Source organism: Argopecten irradians, chromosome 9 (genome assembly GCF_041381155.1).
Source record: "Argopecten irradians isolate NY chromosome 9, Ai_NY, whole genome shotgun sequence".
Taxonomy (NCBI): Eukaryota; Metazoa; Mollusca; class Bivalvia; order Pectinida; family Pectinidae; genus Argopecten; species Argopecten irradians.
The window spans coordinates 11,712,598-11,729,767 of NC_091142.1; the positions used below are offsets into that span (position 1 = coordinate 11,712,598).

The following is a 17,170-nucleotide window of genomic DNA, read 5'->3' on the forward strand; positions in this document are numbered from 1 at the left end:
AGTTGCCAGTACTGACCTCTGGTTGGTGGTTTTTTCCGGGTACTCCGGCTTCCCTCCACCAACAAACCTGGCACATCCTTAAATGACCCTGGCTGTTAATAGGACATTAAACTAATAAAATAAACTGTACATATAAAACAACAAACACATTATATAATTACTTGTTAAAAAAATATAAGAACAAAACCTACATCAGTTACAAACAATGCAGAAGTTACATGTTAAAAAAATACATTTATTTAAAAACAAGTAAGCGCCATACAAGAAGTGTGATGTAGCACACAAAATATGGCTATGTTACAAAAGATAATCTCAACTTGTAATTGTACTTAATATATTTAATCAATATTGATCACATTGAATACCTGAAAATAGAACAGGTAATCAAACTCATAACAAGTAACAGAAAGGCACCACTTGATGTCATTACAAATATAGAAAGGCACCATGAAGTAAACATGAATTCCAATATGAAAAATACTTAAATGTCATTCAATAATGTCAATATTACATTCCAACAATGTGGTATACAGATGCAACAGTTGTTACACTTGTAACTATCTATACATTAAAAGGTACTGAAAAAAATTGTATAAAACATCCCTCTTCCAACTTCCCTAGCCAAGGATATTCAGTACCACGTCATGGTGGGCATATAATAGTTCCTTGACTGAACACAGACTCCGAAGTAATATTATCATAACCCAAATAAAAATTTAAAATGTTCAGATGTAAAGCAAAGTGTTAACAAAGCCACAAATATGTCATTTCAATCAAATTGACACAAATTGTAGCACATTTTGAAAAAGAAAATATAAAAAGATGTTAAACATCTAAAATACAATATAATGATATACGTGTATATATAATGGCACTCAGGGGAAAATTTTTTTGATCACTTATCAAGGTAATCATGTGGTTATTACCGAAAAAAAAATTAATAGAATCTTTGTTCTCGACAATAATCTCCGCATGTATCGATGACGTCATTGTTAAGCCCGTGTCTAGTGTCTATTCCCTAAATTGTACCACGGTAAATGACAGTCTTTTCCCTAGCAACCGCAGGATATCCCTGTCAGGTATTGGAGAATATAAGACTCTGTCTTACATGTGTGTACAAAACAGCTTCCATTACACTATACAATAACATGACACCACATCATCAATACATGTGGCATCACCATTGTGTACATCATCAATATTTGAAAATATCTATAGCACAATCAACAGAATAAGTATGCATGGGTCTGTCATATTGACAGATATACCATATTCGACCCAATTAGCGCTGGGGTCCCTATAAGCACCCCTCCCCCTTTTGAAGCCTCAATTTCAATTGCCTGGGCATAAATAAAGACCAAAAAAACTAAAATAAAAAAATGTATAGGCTTGCACTTTGTTTTGCAATAATTTCGTCTTATAAGCACTTTTTCATTTTTTCAATCTTTTAAATGCCCTGGACGTTTATTGGGTCGAATACGGTATTTAGACTTTCCAAAAGATGTTTGGTTGCTCAGCACCAATCTAATTAAAATTAGACTTGTAATTCTGCTCCACTACGATACTCTACGTTACGCTCCAATACAAGATCTAACGATGCCCCGTTCGGGGTCACCTCAGCATGACCCCTATGCTTAGCCAATCAGCGTGTCGCCTACGGAATCTTCGGTGTGGTTGATTCATTCGGAAGTGTAAACGGATAATAGTACATCCCAAGATGTTCCAATTTCTAGGCCAGAGGTCATGCTGAGGTGACCTCGAACGGGGCATCGTTAGATCTTGTATTGGAGCGTAACGTAGAGTATCGTAGTGGAGCGGAATTACAAGTATAATTTTTATTAGATTGGCTCAGCACTTTTGTTGACTGGCAAAAGTTTTCCAGAGAGTTTAGACATCTCTATATAAATGACATATCCATGATGAATTCTTTTATTCTTAAAACTCAAAAAGCATGTTAAAACGAATACTTGGGAAAGAAAACCAGTCTAAATGCATTAATTGGCCTTCAAAAAAAGACCTTACTTATCAGAACGACTGTCAAGTTCTTCTTACGTTTTTCAAGTTTTGCCAATTGAAATTATGGAAAAGCCCCATGTAAATTTAGCACAGTTCTAAAAATAAATTTGCCTTACTCTTTGAAAGCGAGGCTGCATGGAAATGTCAACAAGGACATAGCCAATCGGGAGGACATTTTAGGATTCCTGTAATATAAATTAATTTCTTCGCCATCGGAGCGATTTTGACGGAAAATTTCATTTTTCTATTTCATAAGCAACTATACACGATATATTAGCCTTCTTTTGTCCGACTATTGAATATTCAAAACATACATACAGTGAGATTGGGAAAGGATTTCAAGAATTTCCCTGTCATATCCAAGGGAAAAGGCAGCCAATTTAATTTCTTTCTCAACCTATAGATACCATGACAGTTGAAACCCCTGTATTAAGTGGGTGAAACAACAAAACTGTGCTCAGACTAACAGCTAGCTGTTGATTGTATAGTAGTGAGTAATGTGAAACATTTACCAGACCATTTAATAAATTATAAAAAAAATCGACAACTTGATGTTATAAGCGTATGACTTAATCATGGCCGACGACTGTTTATCATTCCCTGGTATCTTGTCCGTAGTAAGTGAGCCGACATTTTTGGTCTCCGCTGTCGAGTAAATATTCCTTTTCTATTACCAAATGCCCTGGTGATACCTGAAATAAATCAAAGTAATGAAAGTACTGAATTTTATACCTGTTGTATCAAATGCTATCAAACACTGAGCAAAGCTCAACCACACTGATGATTTTAATTAAATCCATACCTTGAGCAGTCATAAAGTCTGCAAAGTTCCACACCATTTCTCCAACAAGGAAATCTTGTCGTAGGTTATCAAATGTTTTGTGATATTCTGTCATAAATTCAACTTGAAACTCTTCTGTGAATACGATTGATGGATCCTGGAAGAAAAATTACTGATCATAATACAGGAAGAAACCTCATACCTACCAACTTCAAGGTCCACTACCTTTCCAAAACAAAAACAAATTAAAAACAATGATAACACAGAAAATATATATTGATAGCCTAAAATGAGGTTACAACACCAAACATGAAGATTCATTTTGCTGTTTTTCTGGTTTACTGTTTAGCGCAGTGATAGTTAACTAACTAGTGGTAATTAGGACGACAGCAGGAAACATAATATGACCTACATTATGAAAACTAGAACACTGACACGTCAGAAAGGGCCCCGCTATGTGTCTGACGTGCTTAAGTGGAAAAGTAGTATTTTGACAACGAATTCTTCCGTGTTAGCTATATGTTGCTAATAAATAATTAATGTCAACATTAATTGGGAAACCGATGATGGTACATTATTATAATTCTTTGGAAAAAGTCTTCCAAGTATTTAACTTGAATCCTGATTCCAAGCTAACATTACATTAAGAGCATACAATTAACTCAAATAAATTTGACCTTGACCTTTGACTTAGTAACCTTGGCCCATGACCTTACCTTTGGACAGTCAACTCCTTGTTTAATTCTGAACAACTTTGCATCATAATGTTATAACAAAATGTTTATCAGTTAAGAGCAACAACATTGTGATTTTTTAAATGTTAAAATCCAAGATGGCCGATTTTTTAATTTAATTTCAGCCTGAAAAATTACCAAGCAGATCTAGGATGGATGGGGAATCATCATGTAAAATATGGGGAAAATACTCCACTCCCTTCCATCATTAATGTGCAAAAGAAAAAAAACGGACAGACGGACGGACGGACAGACGGACGGACAACCTGATTACTATAGGGCACCCGCATCTGGAGCGGCCCTAATAAATACCTGATTAATTTAATTAAATATTCCGAGAAGAAGATGATAAGTGTAGTATCAATGTTAAAGATGCTCCATCACCGACAGAGCATAAATGATATTCATCACTTGAACAATAATTGGTGTACTGTTTAATCGTGTATATGTATGTCTAATTAACACAAAAAATTACATAAAATAATTTATTTTGCCTTTGGTGCATGCACAATCAGTACTTCATTCCATATAGGATATGGTGCCACAGAATTTTTTCGGGATGCAATTAATTATTTTTCGTAATTTTAACTTGAAGTAAAATTAGAAGCTCAAACTTTCCAATGGTGGTAATGGTGTTAATTAAGTAACTTTTGTGAATAAAAATACTAAATTCTCAGCTCCTGTTTTTGATAGTGAAAAAATACCATTTGTCGGCGGTGGAGCATCTTTAAGCTAATAACTTCTGTGACTCTACAAAATTATCAATCGCGTTTTACATTCCCATTTCAAGAATTAAAAGCTGTTGGCTCTATTACCTATACCCTTCCTGATCATAATATTGTATAAAGTTACACTTCCATTGCAATACTAGTATTAACCCACAAAAATTATCCTTTTTTTCTGATATTAATTATTTGGCAGATATAGCACTATTCATAAATTCATAATACACATGTCTGTAAACATTAATAGCTTTTCTTTAAATCTAGAACGAATGTGTGAAACACTAGATGTACCCAAATTCATGACCTGGCATAATAATATGCAATTCATTAAAATTTTGCTATTCATTTAAGTTTATGTAAGATGCAATGCATAAAGACTATTTAAGAACTAAATATATATTTGGAAATACAGCCAATAATTCCAACCCCTTTAGAAATAATTCATAAAAGGTAATTAAAAATGTTTCCATTATTTTTTCATAAACATCCTTTTCATGCCTTGTCACATAGCTGTAACATGTGATGTGTAAAGTATAATACATGTATATAATAAATCCATTGTTATAACATAGTATTTTTCATTTCCCATCAATACTCCTGTAAGATGTTTGTAATACAGTATGTGTATTCCATCTTTGCATATCATTGTCATATCAAACACCTATTTATAGAGTAAAGCATGGTTATAATGAACCCCAGTGGACCAACAGATTTACTTATTTATAAGCACACTTCGTTATTCTGTATTTGCATATTACAGAGTTAACTCACTTCGGGTAAGTATCGATCATTACATCATTATTCTGTTAGCGCAATTCATGTCGTTTTTTCCAAAAAGTATGATGTTACGCTTGCAAACATATGATGTCACAATCAATACCAATCTCTCCCAGGGTGCATTGCAGTCCCCACACTTTCACCTCTGTAAACGGCCCAGCGAAATTTCAAGATTCTTGAAAAACGTATTTCGTACACATACTAAATTCTTTAATATGTTGTAAGTTTCCTTTTGTATCATTTTCCTGTAAATGACTGCCAGTTCTGACATTATCTCATTTGATCATTCAATATCAAACCAAACAATAATGGATTATTTTGTGGATACACTAGATTTTCTTGTAAGTAAATAGTCACGATTTGCATAAGACGTCTGCCGTTTCAAAAAACAATCACTGTGACGTCATATATAAAGGGGGCACAATGTATTGAACAATCGTCATGACGTAATGTTCTGTGAACCGAGGTCAACAGACGGCCATGCCAGTCCATGTGCCATTGACAGATGTGAATGTGGGGACAGCAATGAACCCTGGGAAAGATTGAATCAATACATACTCGCACGCGTAGATAACTTCTTTGATGTAGTACATCAAAGGACAAAATTACCTGTTCTGTTCTGATACCTTCAGTTTTACTATTAGATAGTCCAGGGGTGTATATAACATCAGTGATAGTAACCCCTAGAGTATCGAGGATGTATACATACCTGGTGAAAACCTTCTATAGTATCGGCTCCATACTCTGTAATCATGATTGGTTTGTGATATTTGGCATACCACTGCTGGAGGTCATAGGTCAGCTGCCTCTGTATGAGTTCTGTGTGAGAACAGTCGTGGTACCAGGCATTGTAGTGGTTCAGGCAAATGATGTCTGTGTATTGGGCCTAAAAGGTCAAAGGTTATAGGGATCATAATGTCAAATGGGTAAATACTACTGTATGTTTGTACTATATATTTCTATTCAGAGCTATTTTTAACCAAATAGGTAAATTAATATCAATTTCCAAAAAAATAGCCTATATTTATTAATTCTATGAATAATGTTTAAAATTGACAAAGGAATACAAATCTACATACCACCTTCTCTGTGTTGAAGTCAGAGTTTGCCACAAAAGTAACCGGTCTTGTGCTGTCAATAGACTTCACATGGGACAGGAGAGTTCTGCAAAGGGGAAATAATTAATGTAAAGATAAAATTACGCCATTTTACTATATTTATATTTTCACTGCAACCTCACTATTTAATCTTACCAAATGCAGTTGGCATTGTTTGGCACATGAACTGCCATCCTCTTACCAGGTATGTTAATGTAACTACTATTATGACATCTCAATTGTCGTTTCTGAGATCATGGAAGATGGCTGCTGAAAAACCTATTTCATACTTGACGATAATGAATTGATTTTTTCATGGAGGCAATGGATAAGTGATATCAAGAATCTACTTACTTGAAGTAATATATAGACTTATCCTTTCTTGTGTCTGGTTCATTAGCCACTGACCATAAGATGACCGCTGGTCTGTTTTTGTCACGTCTGTACATCTCATCCATAACCTTGAGATGGTGTGCCAAGGACAAATTTCCAAAGTTGTTGCCTCTTAAAAGAGGAAATGTAAACACATGGTAAGTCACTTAACTGTCTTCCATTTTAATGGATTTAAATATATCTTATAAAAATATTATTAAGCAAATAAAATGAAATCCAATCTAACTCTTAAAGAATTAAGGCTTTAACAAAATCAGTGGGAGAAACATTATAGCAGTGGTGAAGAAATCTTTGGTAAAAATAATTGATAAAAAATAGCCAACAAAAGAAATGGAGGTAATAACTTTAAATTTATTACTACAGTATATGTGTCTAAACTGGCCCTTGTCTATTCCCAATTTGCATATTACAGAGTTATCTGCACTTGCGGGTAGGTATTGATTGTGGTGTCATATGTTTGCGAGCGTAATGTCATACGTTTCGGAGAAAACGATGTGAATTGCGCTCACAAAATAATGATGTAACAATCGATACTCAAGGGAGCTAACTCTGCAATATGCAAAGACAGAATACGGTATCCCTGTGTATTCTGGTCCTTTTTTTATGACATTTACCATCCTCGACACTCCAGGGGTTATTGTAACTAACATTATATCCACCCCTGGACTATCTCATAGTAAAACTGGATGACGTTCAAGAGAAAAAAACTGACCAATCACAGGCCTGCAGAGACCTTCTTTGATGATTGCAGAGAGAGCAACGTTGACTTCAAAGCCACACAGTCAACCACAGTGTACCGTTATTTGATTATTTTGATGTACATCACAGAACTACATAACCTGTGTGTTCTGTTGCCTTCAGTTTACTATGACATAGTCCAGGGGTGGATATAACATCAGTGATAGTAACCCCTGGAGTATCAAGGATGGATATTTACCTTCTTATCTTATTGTAATTAAGACTTCACTGTACTACCTTGAACACTTAGTCAACTGAATTTGAAATCTTGAAAGAAGAAGCACATTTGGAAGAAGGTGGAATTAACTAGCTCCAATGTCGTCCTTAGCTAACATCTTACTCTCTGATTCCCACGCCTGGACTCTCATCGATGACCACTATTCCCTGCTCATCTGCCATGTCCATGATTTCCTCAGCATATGGATAGTGAGAGGTTCGGAAACAATTGGCGCCAAGCCACTTGAGTAAGTTGAAGTCTTTAGCAATAAGAGCGTAGTCCAAGCCCTTACCTCTTAGCTGTAACAGGAAAACACATGTATTTTACTAGATGAAATATTCGGCCAATTACCGGTACCTGGTACTAAAATTGAATTGGCCATGCAGATGTATATGTAAATTTTTCATTGTTCTTCTGATATTTAACTTTACTCAATTAAATATCTTAAACAGTTCGAGTTTTAGTTTACTTTAAATGTCAAATGCAGACAAAGCAAAATGTCATGCTCAGCACCGTCTTTTCTTAGTACAATGCCACATAAAAGCATTTTATTAATTTTATCAATCATTTTGTATTTTGCTAAACTTAAACCTAAAGGTGCCAAAACATTCATACACAGTGTATCCATGATAATCCAGACCGGACACCAATAGTCTGGAAAACTCACAATTTGAATAAAAATGTCAGGGAAGAAATTTGATTGTGGACAGTTTGGAAATGGGATGCAATTCAAGTGTTCGATTTATTCAGGTTTCACTGTATGTAGTATACATGCATCTGCCTGGTATAAAAGGTGAGATAGACAACAATCATAAGGGAACTTTTATCTGTTTCACTGGAGTATGTGGTTTACTTACGTCAGAGTCCTCATGTTTTGCCACGCCATGACAGTAAAATGGTCGGTCGTTGATCAGCAGCTGTTTATCTGTGACCTTGACCTCACGAATACCAAATTTTTGTCGGTACACATCAGACACTTGGTTGCTAAGGAAGGTCAGGTTCATCTGCAATACAAAGGTCAAAGGTCATGTGTAATCGGTAGTAAAGTTCAACTGCAACGCAATAGGGGGGTTTCGAGATGTGTAAATGATGCGGATAAAAGTACAATTTATCAAAAACTATGTAAAAATATGATGTGAAAATCACTGAAAGTTGGGACAAATTGACAGTAAATTGTACTTCACCCACATGATTATCAATAATTCTTCAAACTTCATAATGAATCTTTTATATGTGAATGCAGGAAAGTCAACTTGAATGTATGTGTTCAAGCTTTACAATGAATCTAACTATCTAGAGGAATGAACATCAAGTTTTTTTCTTAAGCTGACCTTGAATTTGCAGAGGTATAAATTTCAAACTTCAGCATGAATCTGACCTTGAATGTATAGAGGTATCCAGGAGAGGAACTGTTCATCGTATACGGCCACCAGAATTGAGCATTGTCCACTGTTATTGTGTCCTGGAAATGATTACTGCGACCAACCACCTGTCCATCTTGGTCTATGATTTCCACAGCTAATTGGACATTTCCAGGCTGACCGCTAGTGACCACTGTGTACTTGACCAGGCCTAAAAATTGAGAGAACTCACCATCAGTATTTTTAGATCAAAACTTAATTTCATGAGTTTTACAAATCTCGAAATATTCCAGGTGTTACTATCACTGCTGTTGTATCCACCACTGGACTACATTTATATCATAGCAAAACTAAAGGCTCTGTGTGTGACAACTAATGAAACAGATAGTTTGGTCCTTTGATGTGTGAATTCATCAAAAGAATCAATTATCGGTATGTGTACTGTATGATTTTGAGTTGGGCTTTGCTATTGATTAGTTTTCAAAAGAAGTCTCTCTGTAAGACTGTAATTGCTAAGTTTTTTTTCCTATTTAAAATGCCTTCGGCTTTACTATGACATGGTCCAGAGGTGGATATAATGACAGTGATAGTGACCACTGGAGAATCGAAGATGAAATCCTATATCAACAGCCAATCTTTTCAAGACAGCATCTCCAGTGTACAAATTAATTTATAATGTGTATTTTGAGAGGTTTTAGTGATAGCCTAGTAGATAATGCTTTTATCAGCAACAAATAGAGAAATAAATATCACATTATACAAAAACACAGGTAATTTACTCATCAAAAAAAATTACTTTTAAAAGATCATATCACCACAGTTAGTTTTCAACAACGTTAACCACCAGACAGGATAGAAATGTCTCCATAAATCTGTTAATTTTTTATTTACCCTTTGTATCCTGCAGACTGGTATCTATGATTACATCCTCTATGTAAGCCTTGGGTGTGGTATAAAGTTGGACATGGCGGTGAAGCCCAGCGTAGTTAAAGAAATCCATCTGCAAATTCTGGACAAAATAGCCTTCAGGATATCTAAGGAAGAAAACAAAGCGATAAGTTTTTTCCTGATCCTACCAATAGCAGTATAAATCAAGATAGACTAATCTGGAGAAGAAAAAACCCCACAAAAGACTAAAATTAAGGTTTGTTAATTCTTGATTATCATAATTTAAAACTTGATAAAAAAATCAGTATATATCAATCAACATTTATTCTCAAAAAAATGAAAACAACTTAAATCGACTATCTTGGTCCCTACCTGTTGGTATCATGTTGGTATTGGATGGTTCCAGGTGGGAGGGTGGTAGGTGTTAAAGTGTTGTTTATGGCTATTGTCACCCTATTGCTACCCCCAAACTTAATGGGCATGCCCCATTGAGTTATCTCCCCTTCAAATGGCAGGTGACCTCCCTCGTGTTCAACCAACTGCTTAGAATTTACCCACTACAAAAACATGAAAAGACTTGGTTTATATTGTATAAAAACAACCCTATGTAGTTTAATCAAATCCCCATCATGTAGGGTTCTGTGTACCAAATTTTATAAAAATCTGTCGAGTAGTTTTGGAGGAGTTTGCTGGCCCAGTGGACAAAGTTGTGTCTACGGACAGACAGACAGAGATCGAGCTAGACAGACTGATGGACAGACGAACAACATGGTTCCAGTATACCCCCCCCCCCTTACCTTAATTGACAAAACATGGAAGGTAATAGTTAATTGAAAACATACTTATTTCAGTGCAGTTAAATATAAATAGTGCAACTGCAAAAAAAAAGAAAACCAAAAAAAAAAAAAACCAGTAAATTATGATACGTGCAATTTGGTTGTTCAATACCAGAAATATGAAAACATTATTTTACAAGTTTAGCACATTGGCGCTAAAAAGACAGTGTGAAAAAGTGCTAAAAATAAACTACTGCTGAAATCCTGTAAGAATGTTTGCAGTATCCTATTTGTGCTGATTTTATAGTAATGATATTCCAGTGTTAGGATCTTGATAAAAAAAAACTTATGATCACTATTTTACTCAAAAGTATCATTAATTACCACAATAGCATTGTAGTGAGCGCTGTCCACACGTAGTACAACTCGCTTAGACTTCCACTCCTGAGGTAAGAAAAACTCTCGGTCATACCAAGCCCAGCCCACAAAATCACGGATCTCCTTTTCCTGGGTGATATCATTGTAGCTTGAAGGAACAGGCATAGGAATTACCTCCCCTGTCTGATGAAAAAAACCCATTTATAAGTGACTAGTACATGCAAGTAGGTTTTTTTTAATCGAAAATAATACTTTTATCTTTACTTTACCTGAAAGATGCTAAACGATTATAAATCAATTATAGGCAAAAATCAAAACCAAATGAAAGATTGTTTTATGTATTAGCTTAAACAGGTTAAACTCCGTTCTCGGCAGGGTATCTGATGACGACCATCTGTCAGAAATTGTCCGTCCGTCGTTCAGATCTTAAGTACGTCATCGCAGCTAATAACCACTCTGTTCAATAGAGGATCTGACAACATCCCATAAGGGGTCATGTCCGGATGAACTTTATACCACCTGTACTTCAGATCACATGCAATTTCTACACATTGCTATATCAATTGAAAATGTCACTTCGTCGTACTACTAATAAAACTGGTAACTATGACCATTTTCATAATTAAGCACTGTCTGTTATATTCTATAATTGCATTCATAAACCGGAAACTAACAGTTCAATAGATTAAGCAATGCATACTATCAAAGTGTATTCATACTTGACAAAGGGGAACTGTATACCACTTTTCTTCGAATCCTTTATTTCTGTTAGGCGAATTATCTACACGAAAATTCCACATCCCGTCCAAGAGTTTGACTGTCCGGCTTTCTGAGTCCTTGGGATATAGCATCCCGAATGGATCTAGACATATGCATATATGAAATAAACAGAAATGCAACAGAAAATTAAAGAAATAGTGATGTGCGTTCATGTTCTCTCGCTTTATCAACATCTTACATGGACGCGGCCATTTTGTTTATGTGAATAAAGTCACATGATCTTCTCCGGAACAACTCTTGCTCTTTTCATCAGATCTAGGCCGTTTTCGATTATGCGGTTTGACTGGTTGAACCTAGTTGTTCGTTTATTAATTAAAGACGGACCTGGTGATTTTATATTGTTTACAGACGAGCCTTGACAAAGCCCTCACAGGACTGCATAAAAAACGCAGGTCTGTCAGGATTTATACATGAAATAATGACTTTAACAAACGGTCGAACCGGTTGTTCCAAATAAACAAAACGGCCCTGATTTATCATGACGTTCGGAGAACCTCTCATGTAAGAAATAAAACTTTACGGTGGGAATTTTCAAATTCTTAATCGGGTTCATGGTTCTATTGTAATACCGTATAATTAAATACCGATTATCCGAAAGTGGATATGGTATTTCATTTCAAAATAATTAAATAAAGTTGTGAGGACGGTAGAATTGTACCTGCTACCCTCATCGCCCGACTTCATTATTATTTATTGTACTTTGTTACACGAAAACGGATAAGATAGGAATTCGCTGCCGTTCATTCTTCGGTTTGTTAAAGATGCTCCACCGCTGACAAATGTTTTTTTTCTCTATCAAAAACGATTTAGTATTTTTATTCAGTTACAAAAGTTGCTTACTTTACACAATTACCACCATTGAAAAGTTTCAGCTTCTAATTTTACTTCAACATAAAAATATTGAAAATGATTAATTGCAACCCGAAAAAAATCCATAACACTATGTCATATATGGAATGAAGTACGTGTTGCGCATGCACCAAAAGCAAAACAAATTATTTTATATCAATTTTTGTGTTAATTAGACATATATATATACACAATTAAACACCAGTTCTTGTTAATGGTTGAGTATCGTAATTAAAAATGCCTTTGTCGGCGGTGGAGCATGTGGAGCATTTAATGATTTATGCATTTTATGATTTTTGGAAAACCAAACCAAAGGGAGAACCAAATGCGACAGAAAATGTGTGAAACAAAAATTAAAATGTACATTAAAAAGGATCCTTATTTTTTTTTTAAAGACGCGGATCTCTAAGCATTGAAATACTTTTTTTTTTTTTTTTTTTTTTTAACTTTTTGAGAGTTTCTAGGCGTCTGGGTGACCCCATGGCCTGTTCTCTTCCTTTTTGTTTAAACAAAAAACCTAACGTTATAAATTAGGACACACGCTGAAGTAATGTACATAACCAAAATGCCGTGATTTTTTTCTGATTTGTGGAAAGTGTTCCTGGCAACGTCTGGCCATCCACAGACCACTCGCGCCTGCTTGTCTTTCTTTGTCCGATACATGACTTATGAGGATAGTGTAAGGGGAAATAAATTATCTTATCTGACAGGTAATGCATTAAAAATCAAGACTTATATCCTGCCACGATATGACGTGTGTTATCATAATTAACATAAATTCAAACTGATTTGCACCGTGGAGTTCAACTTCATCTCATTTAATATTTAAAAGATTTATTGTTATATCGACAAAACCACAGATGTTTGCTTCATTAGATAAACGGAACTAATTTTATTTGTACATGTATGTGCATTGACTATTTGGCGGTAATCCCTGCCAATCATCTACATGTATGTATTTGTAATTTGATGTTCCAAACGCCTGTCGGAATCTTACAAATACCTGTTGTATCCTTCGATACAACCATCAGAACTAAAAAAAAAACGTGCAGGCTAATTCTTTGAGTTTACCACTAGAGAAGGTGATACAGAGGTTTTTACGGGCTCATAATTATCTTGATTTTATTTTATTTTCGTCCACAAAAACACTCTGCAGGAAAACTATGCAGGCATTGTTTTCTTTTTGAGAGCATTTCCAGATACAAAATGGACGAGTTTATTGTCAAAGCACATAGACCGTCACCTGACCAGTGCTCGAACAAAAACAAGAATTTTGGTTGTAAAAAAAAAAAAAAAAAGGTAATCCATGCTTGAAGTTTGTGTTATTTTAACTTAGGCCAGACTTATGGCGATATTTGATAAAAAAAAATCAAAATTAAGTTCACATGTTGGTTTGTTTACGACAGCGAGTCAAAGACCACTGTCAAAATGGCGGAAATTGCGTAAAAAGGGACCAGTCCTCGAACACCCTAATAAAGAAATATTGCATTTCTGAAAAGTTTTCTAACTATTGCGGTCTATTTAGACTTCTATTTCTCAACACAAAACAACAACAAAAATTCTTAATCCACAACCTGTTCATATTCGACATAAACATAGTCAACTTTGCGCTATTTCGTGAGTAATACAACGTTAACGGAAATCATGGATTACACGGGTTTTAACGGGGCGAGAAGTGAACTAAAATCGAGAAATTCACAAATTTTCGTTGCTTATGCCAAAAAAATGTTGCGAGTGCTATTTTTCTTTAAGAAGAGAAGTTTTGCTATAATTTTAACATAATTTAATATTTTTAGAATATTTCTTACTTTTTATGCGATTTTGTTTTTTTCCTTCCGAAGTCGTCTATTCAATTTCAAACCACGGAATGGGTTTTATAGAACTTTCATTATTGGCGGAAGAAAAGTGTCATCACACCCCCACCACAATCATCATGCCAAAAAATCGGCTGATTTTAGAAATGAGAAACGAAAAATAAAGTAAGTGTTGCTCGAGCGCTATTTAGGTGAGTCGAGTATAACGTTAAAACTTACACGAAAGCATTGTAAGATTAAAGATACTTTATTCACTTAATTAGTCACATACATGCTCTACAAGAGGTCATAAAAGAACAGAGAAAAAGAAAAAAAAATATTACAGTAACAAATAGCCTGAGTGAGAGCAAAGATTTACATGTACATATGTATGAAAAATTTAACAATTATAAAATAGTGAAATTCGTTTTTTTTCTTCTTTTTTTTTATCTTTTTTTTTTTATTGTAACTTTTAAAAAATAACTTACGAGTGTGAAATAAATTCCATATCCAACAACCAAAAGTCGTGTGACCTGTTTCTTCAACAAATATATTCGCTTTTAGTTGATAGAAATACGACGATTATTCGTCGTATCCTCTCTGTCGACTACTAGATTCTGGTATTTGTCCTTCTTCTTCTCATACGTATCATCCATCCGTTCTTACCACGGTGCGGTCAACTCCACCAGAATAACCTATTTGGTAGACAAAGACCACAAAACAATATCTGGTCTTTGATTTGTCGTTGTTATCTCTTGTGGAAACTGCTTTCCAAAACCTGGGCTAATGCTGACAGCTATCTTGAAAAGTGCATATTTAACAATCAAAGGATTGTTAGATTGCATTTATTGGAGATATAAATGCAATCTTGGTGGCAGATAAATAGAATAGCGCCCGTAAGCTTTAAATTTTTCTTAAAATCATTAATAACATAAGAAAATACATATTGATCGCCTAACATGAGGTAAGAACACCAAACATATGCAAGATTTCTCTAAAAAAATTATCGATCTCGTTCTACATTCCCATTTTAAAAAATTTGAAATTTTGTGAAATTTTGAAAACCGTTTCGGAAAGGTCTAAATAAAAAATCGGTAGAATCTATTCTAGAACACGATATTACCAATTTTTATATAGATCCCCTAAAAATGCTCAATCGCCGACAAAGAATAACTGATGTAAAATCCTGTTTTATACTGTTTATATTTGTCTAATTAAAACAAAAACTATTTCTAATATTTTTGTCTTGAATTATTAAAAGAAGCTCAAACATTTCAATGGTGGTAATGGTGTAGAATAAGTAACTTTTGTAACTGAAGAAAAATACTAATTCGTGTAGTCCTGTTTTTGATAGAGAAAAAATACTATTCATTGGCTGTGGAGCATCTTTAATACCTCTAAACATGGGTTTAAATAAGATAAACTGTAACTAGTTCTCTGATCCGCGTGGTCGTTAGTTAGTGCGTACAAAAAATAAGACACTGTCGCGATCGGTCATAAGGGAGATAACCCTTCCGGTCTTGTCTAGCACGTGAGTATTATGACGAAGACAAGTGAAGACTTGCATGACTATACAATTGCCTGTCACGTTCCCCATGCTATGTCAATGGCTGAATATACACTACTAATTAAAGTAATCCTTTAGGAAACACGCAGAGTTTTTGATATTTACTTTATTACTCTGAGATAATTACAAGTACACAATACAGACATCCGTGCTGGGGACACGCTTCCAGTGGAGTGCTGACACATACTGGAAAAAAAAACAATCTGGACTATTTAAAAGATTAAAAGAAAATCCTAATTGTTGTTATATTTTGCATTCAATGTGATATGTTATTATGAAGGATATAGTTAGTTTCAACAAAAAATATTTTTATAAACTCTGATATACATACACATACAAATACAATTCAATTCCATTAAGTTTATTGCTTTCTTACATCCATCCAAAGTGTCGATAGCAAAACATACATACCACACAGTAGATTAAAATAACAACTTAAACATTTATCAAGCCAGCTTTCCTCAGTTGAAATGACTTTTTAACAAAGAGGCCTAATTCCTGTAGAAGCCTTAGATCATTAGAAGACAAGAGTCGTATCGTATCAAATTTTCAAAATCTGTTAGATAATAGTTAATAACACCATCTGAAGCTATAAGATTGGAAAATAAACTTATAAGGTACAGTTATATGAACAATTTATTGTTTAACTATATAAGAATACATTATCTGGACCAAGTTTCAGCAATATTTTTTTGGGCTTTTAATAAGTCCAAAAGTCTCCAAGGGAAAGCATTTTTCGCAAAAGATAACGAATATTCCTTAATTTTAGATTTTCCTTGATTTCTGAAACGCTTTCACGTGAAGACATTTACTGGTGCTGTACATGCACGTTAAAGATACGGAGTGTTTTTAAAGTTAATTGTCGCTATTTATGAGAAACAAGACTATATATTGGTCCTACCAGCAATAAAACGAGATACTTTGAAATGTATTTAGGGTTTTGGCAATTTATTAGGCGTTACTCTGTTATAGGGCTATTCTGCGCTCGAATCACAGTAAAATCAGGACATTGAGAAACCAATTAAATATGTAAGACGTAGATAAACTGTATACTTGATATTTATTTTCATCCAATTTCCTATAGTGAGTCCGTGTTGTCATATTGAGCTTTTAAAACTCATATCATCAGAAATAAATTCTTTATCAAACTTTTAGCACCAAGTTATAGATCTAATTTATGAAAATATTTTTAAAAAAACCCACTTCAATTTCGTATGCTTAAGATAATTCTACACAAGACTTTAATATAAAGACATGCCTGATAAAAGGAGATTTGGGTGTAATCCGTGTGAGGGGCTGT

The 17,170-nt window shown here is 34.5% G+C and overlaps 1 protein-coding gene across 1 annotated transcript; it reads right to left on the reverse strand.

The window, feature by feature from the left end:
* Positions 1-1,852: 1,852 nt before the first annotated feature.
* Positions 1,853-11,870, reverse strand: LOC138331463 (beta-glucuronidase-like). Its single transcript, XM_069279108.1, has 12 exons — positions 11,601-11,870; positions 10,888-11,064; positions 10,100-10,284; positions 9,731-9,873; positions 8,857-9,050; positions 8,336-8,482; positions 7,602-7,777; positions 6,485-6,634; positions 6,113-6,197; positions 5,743-5,919; positions 2,819-2,954; positions 1,853-2,708 (listed from the first exon to the last, which is right to left on the reverse strand). Exons 1-12 carry the CDS (start codon positions 11,832-11,834, stop codon positions 2,590-2,592), a joined length of 1,923 nt encoding a protein of 640 aa, XP_069135209.1. The 5' UTR covers positions 11,835-11,870; the 3' UTR covers positions 1,853-2,589.
* Positions 11,871-17,170: the final 5,300 nt, after the last annotated feature.

Coding starts and splice junctions, on each gene's coding strand:
- LOC138331463 (XM_069279108.1), bottom strand. CDS start 11,834: ATGTTGATAAAGCGAGAGAACATGAACGCACATCACTATTTCTTTAAT. Junction 6,635..7,601: donor CCAGGCGTGGGAATCAGAGA/GTAAGATGTTAG, acceptor TCCTCTTTTAAG/AGGCAACAACTTTGGAAATT. Junction 2,955..5,742: donor CTATAGAAGGTTTTCACCAG/GTATGTATACAT, acceptor TTTTTCTTCCAG/GATCCATCAATCGTATTCAC.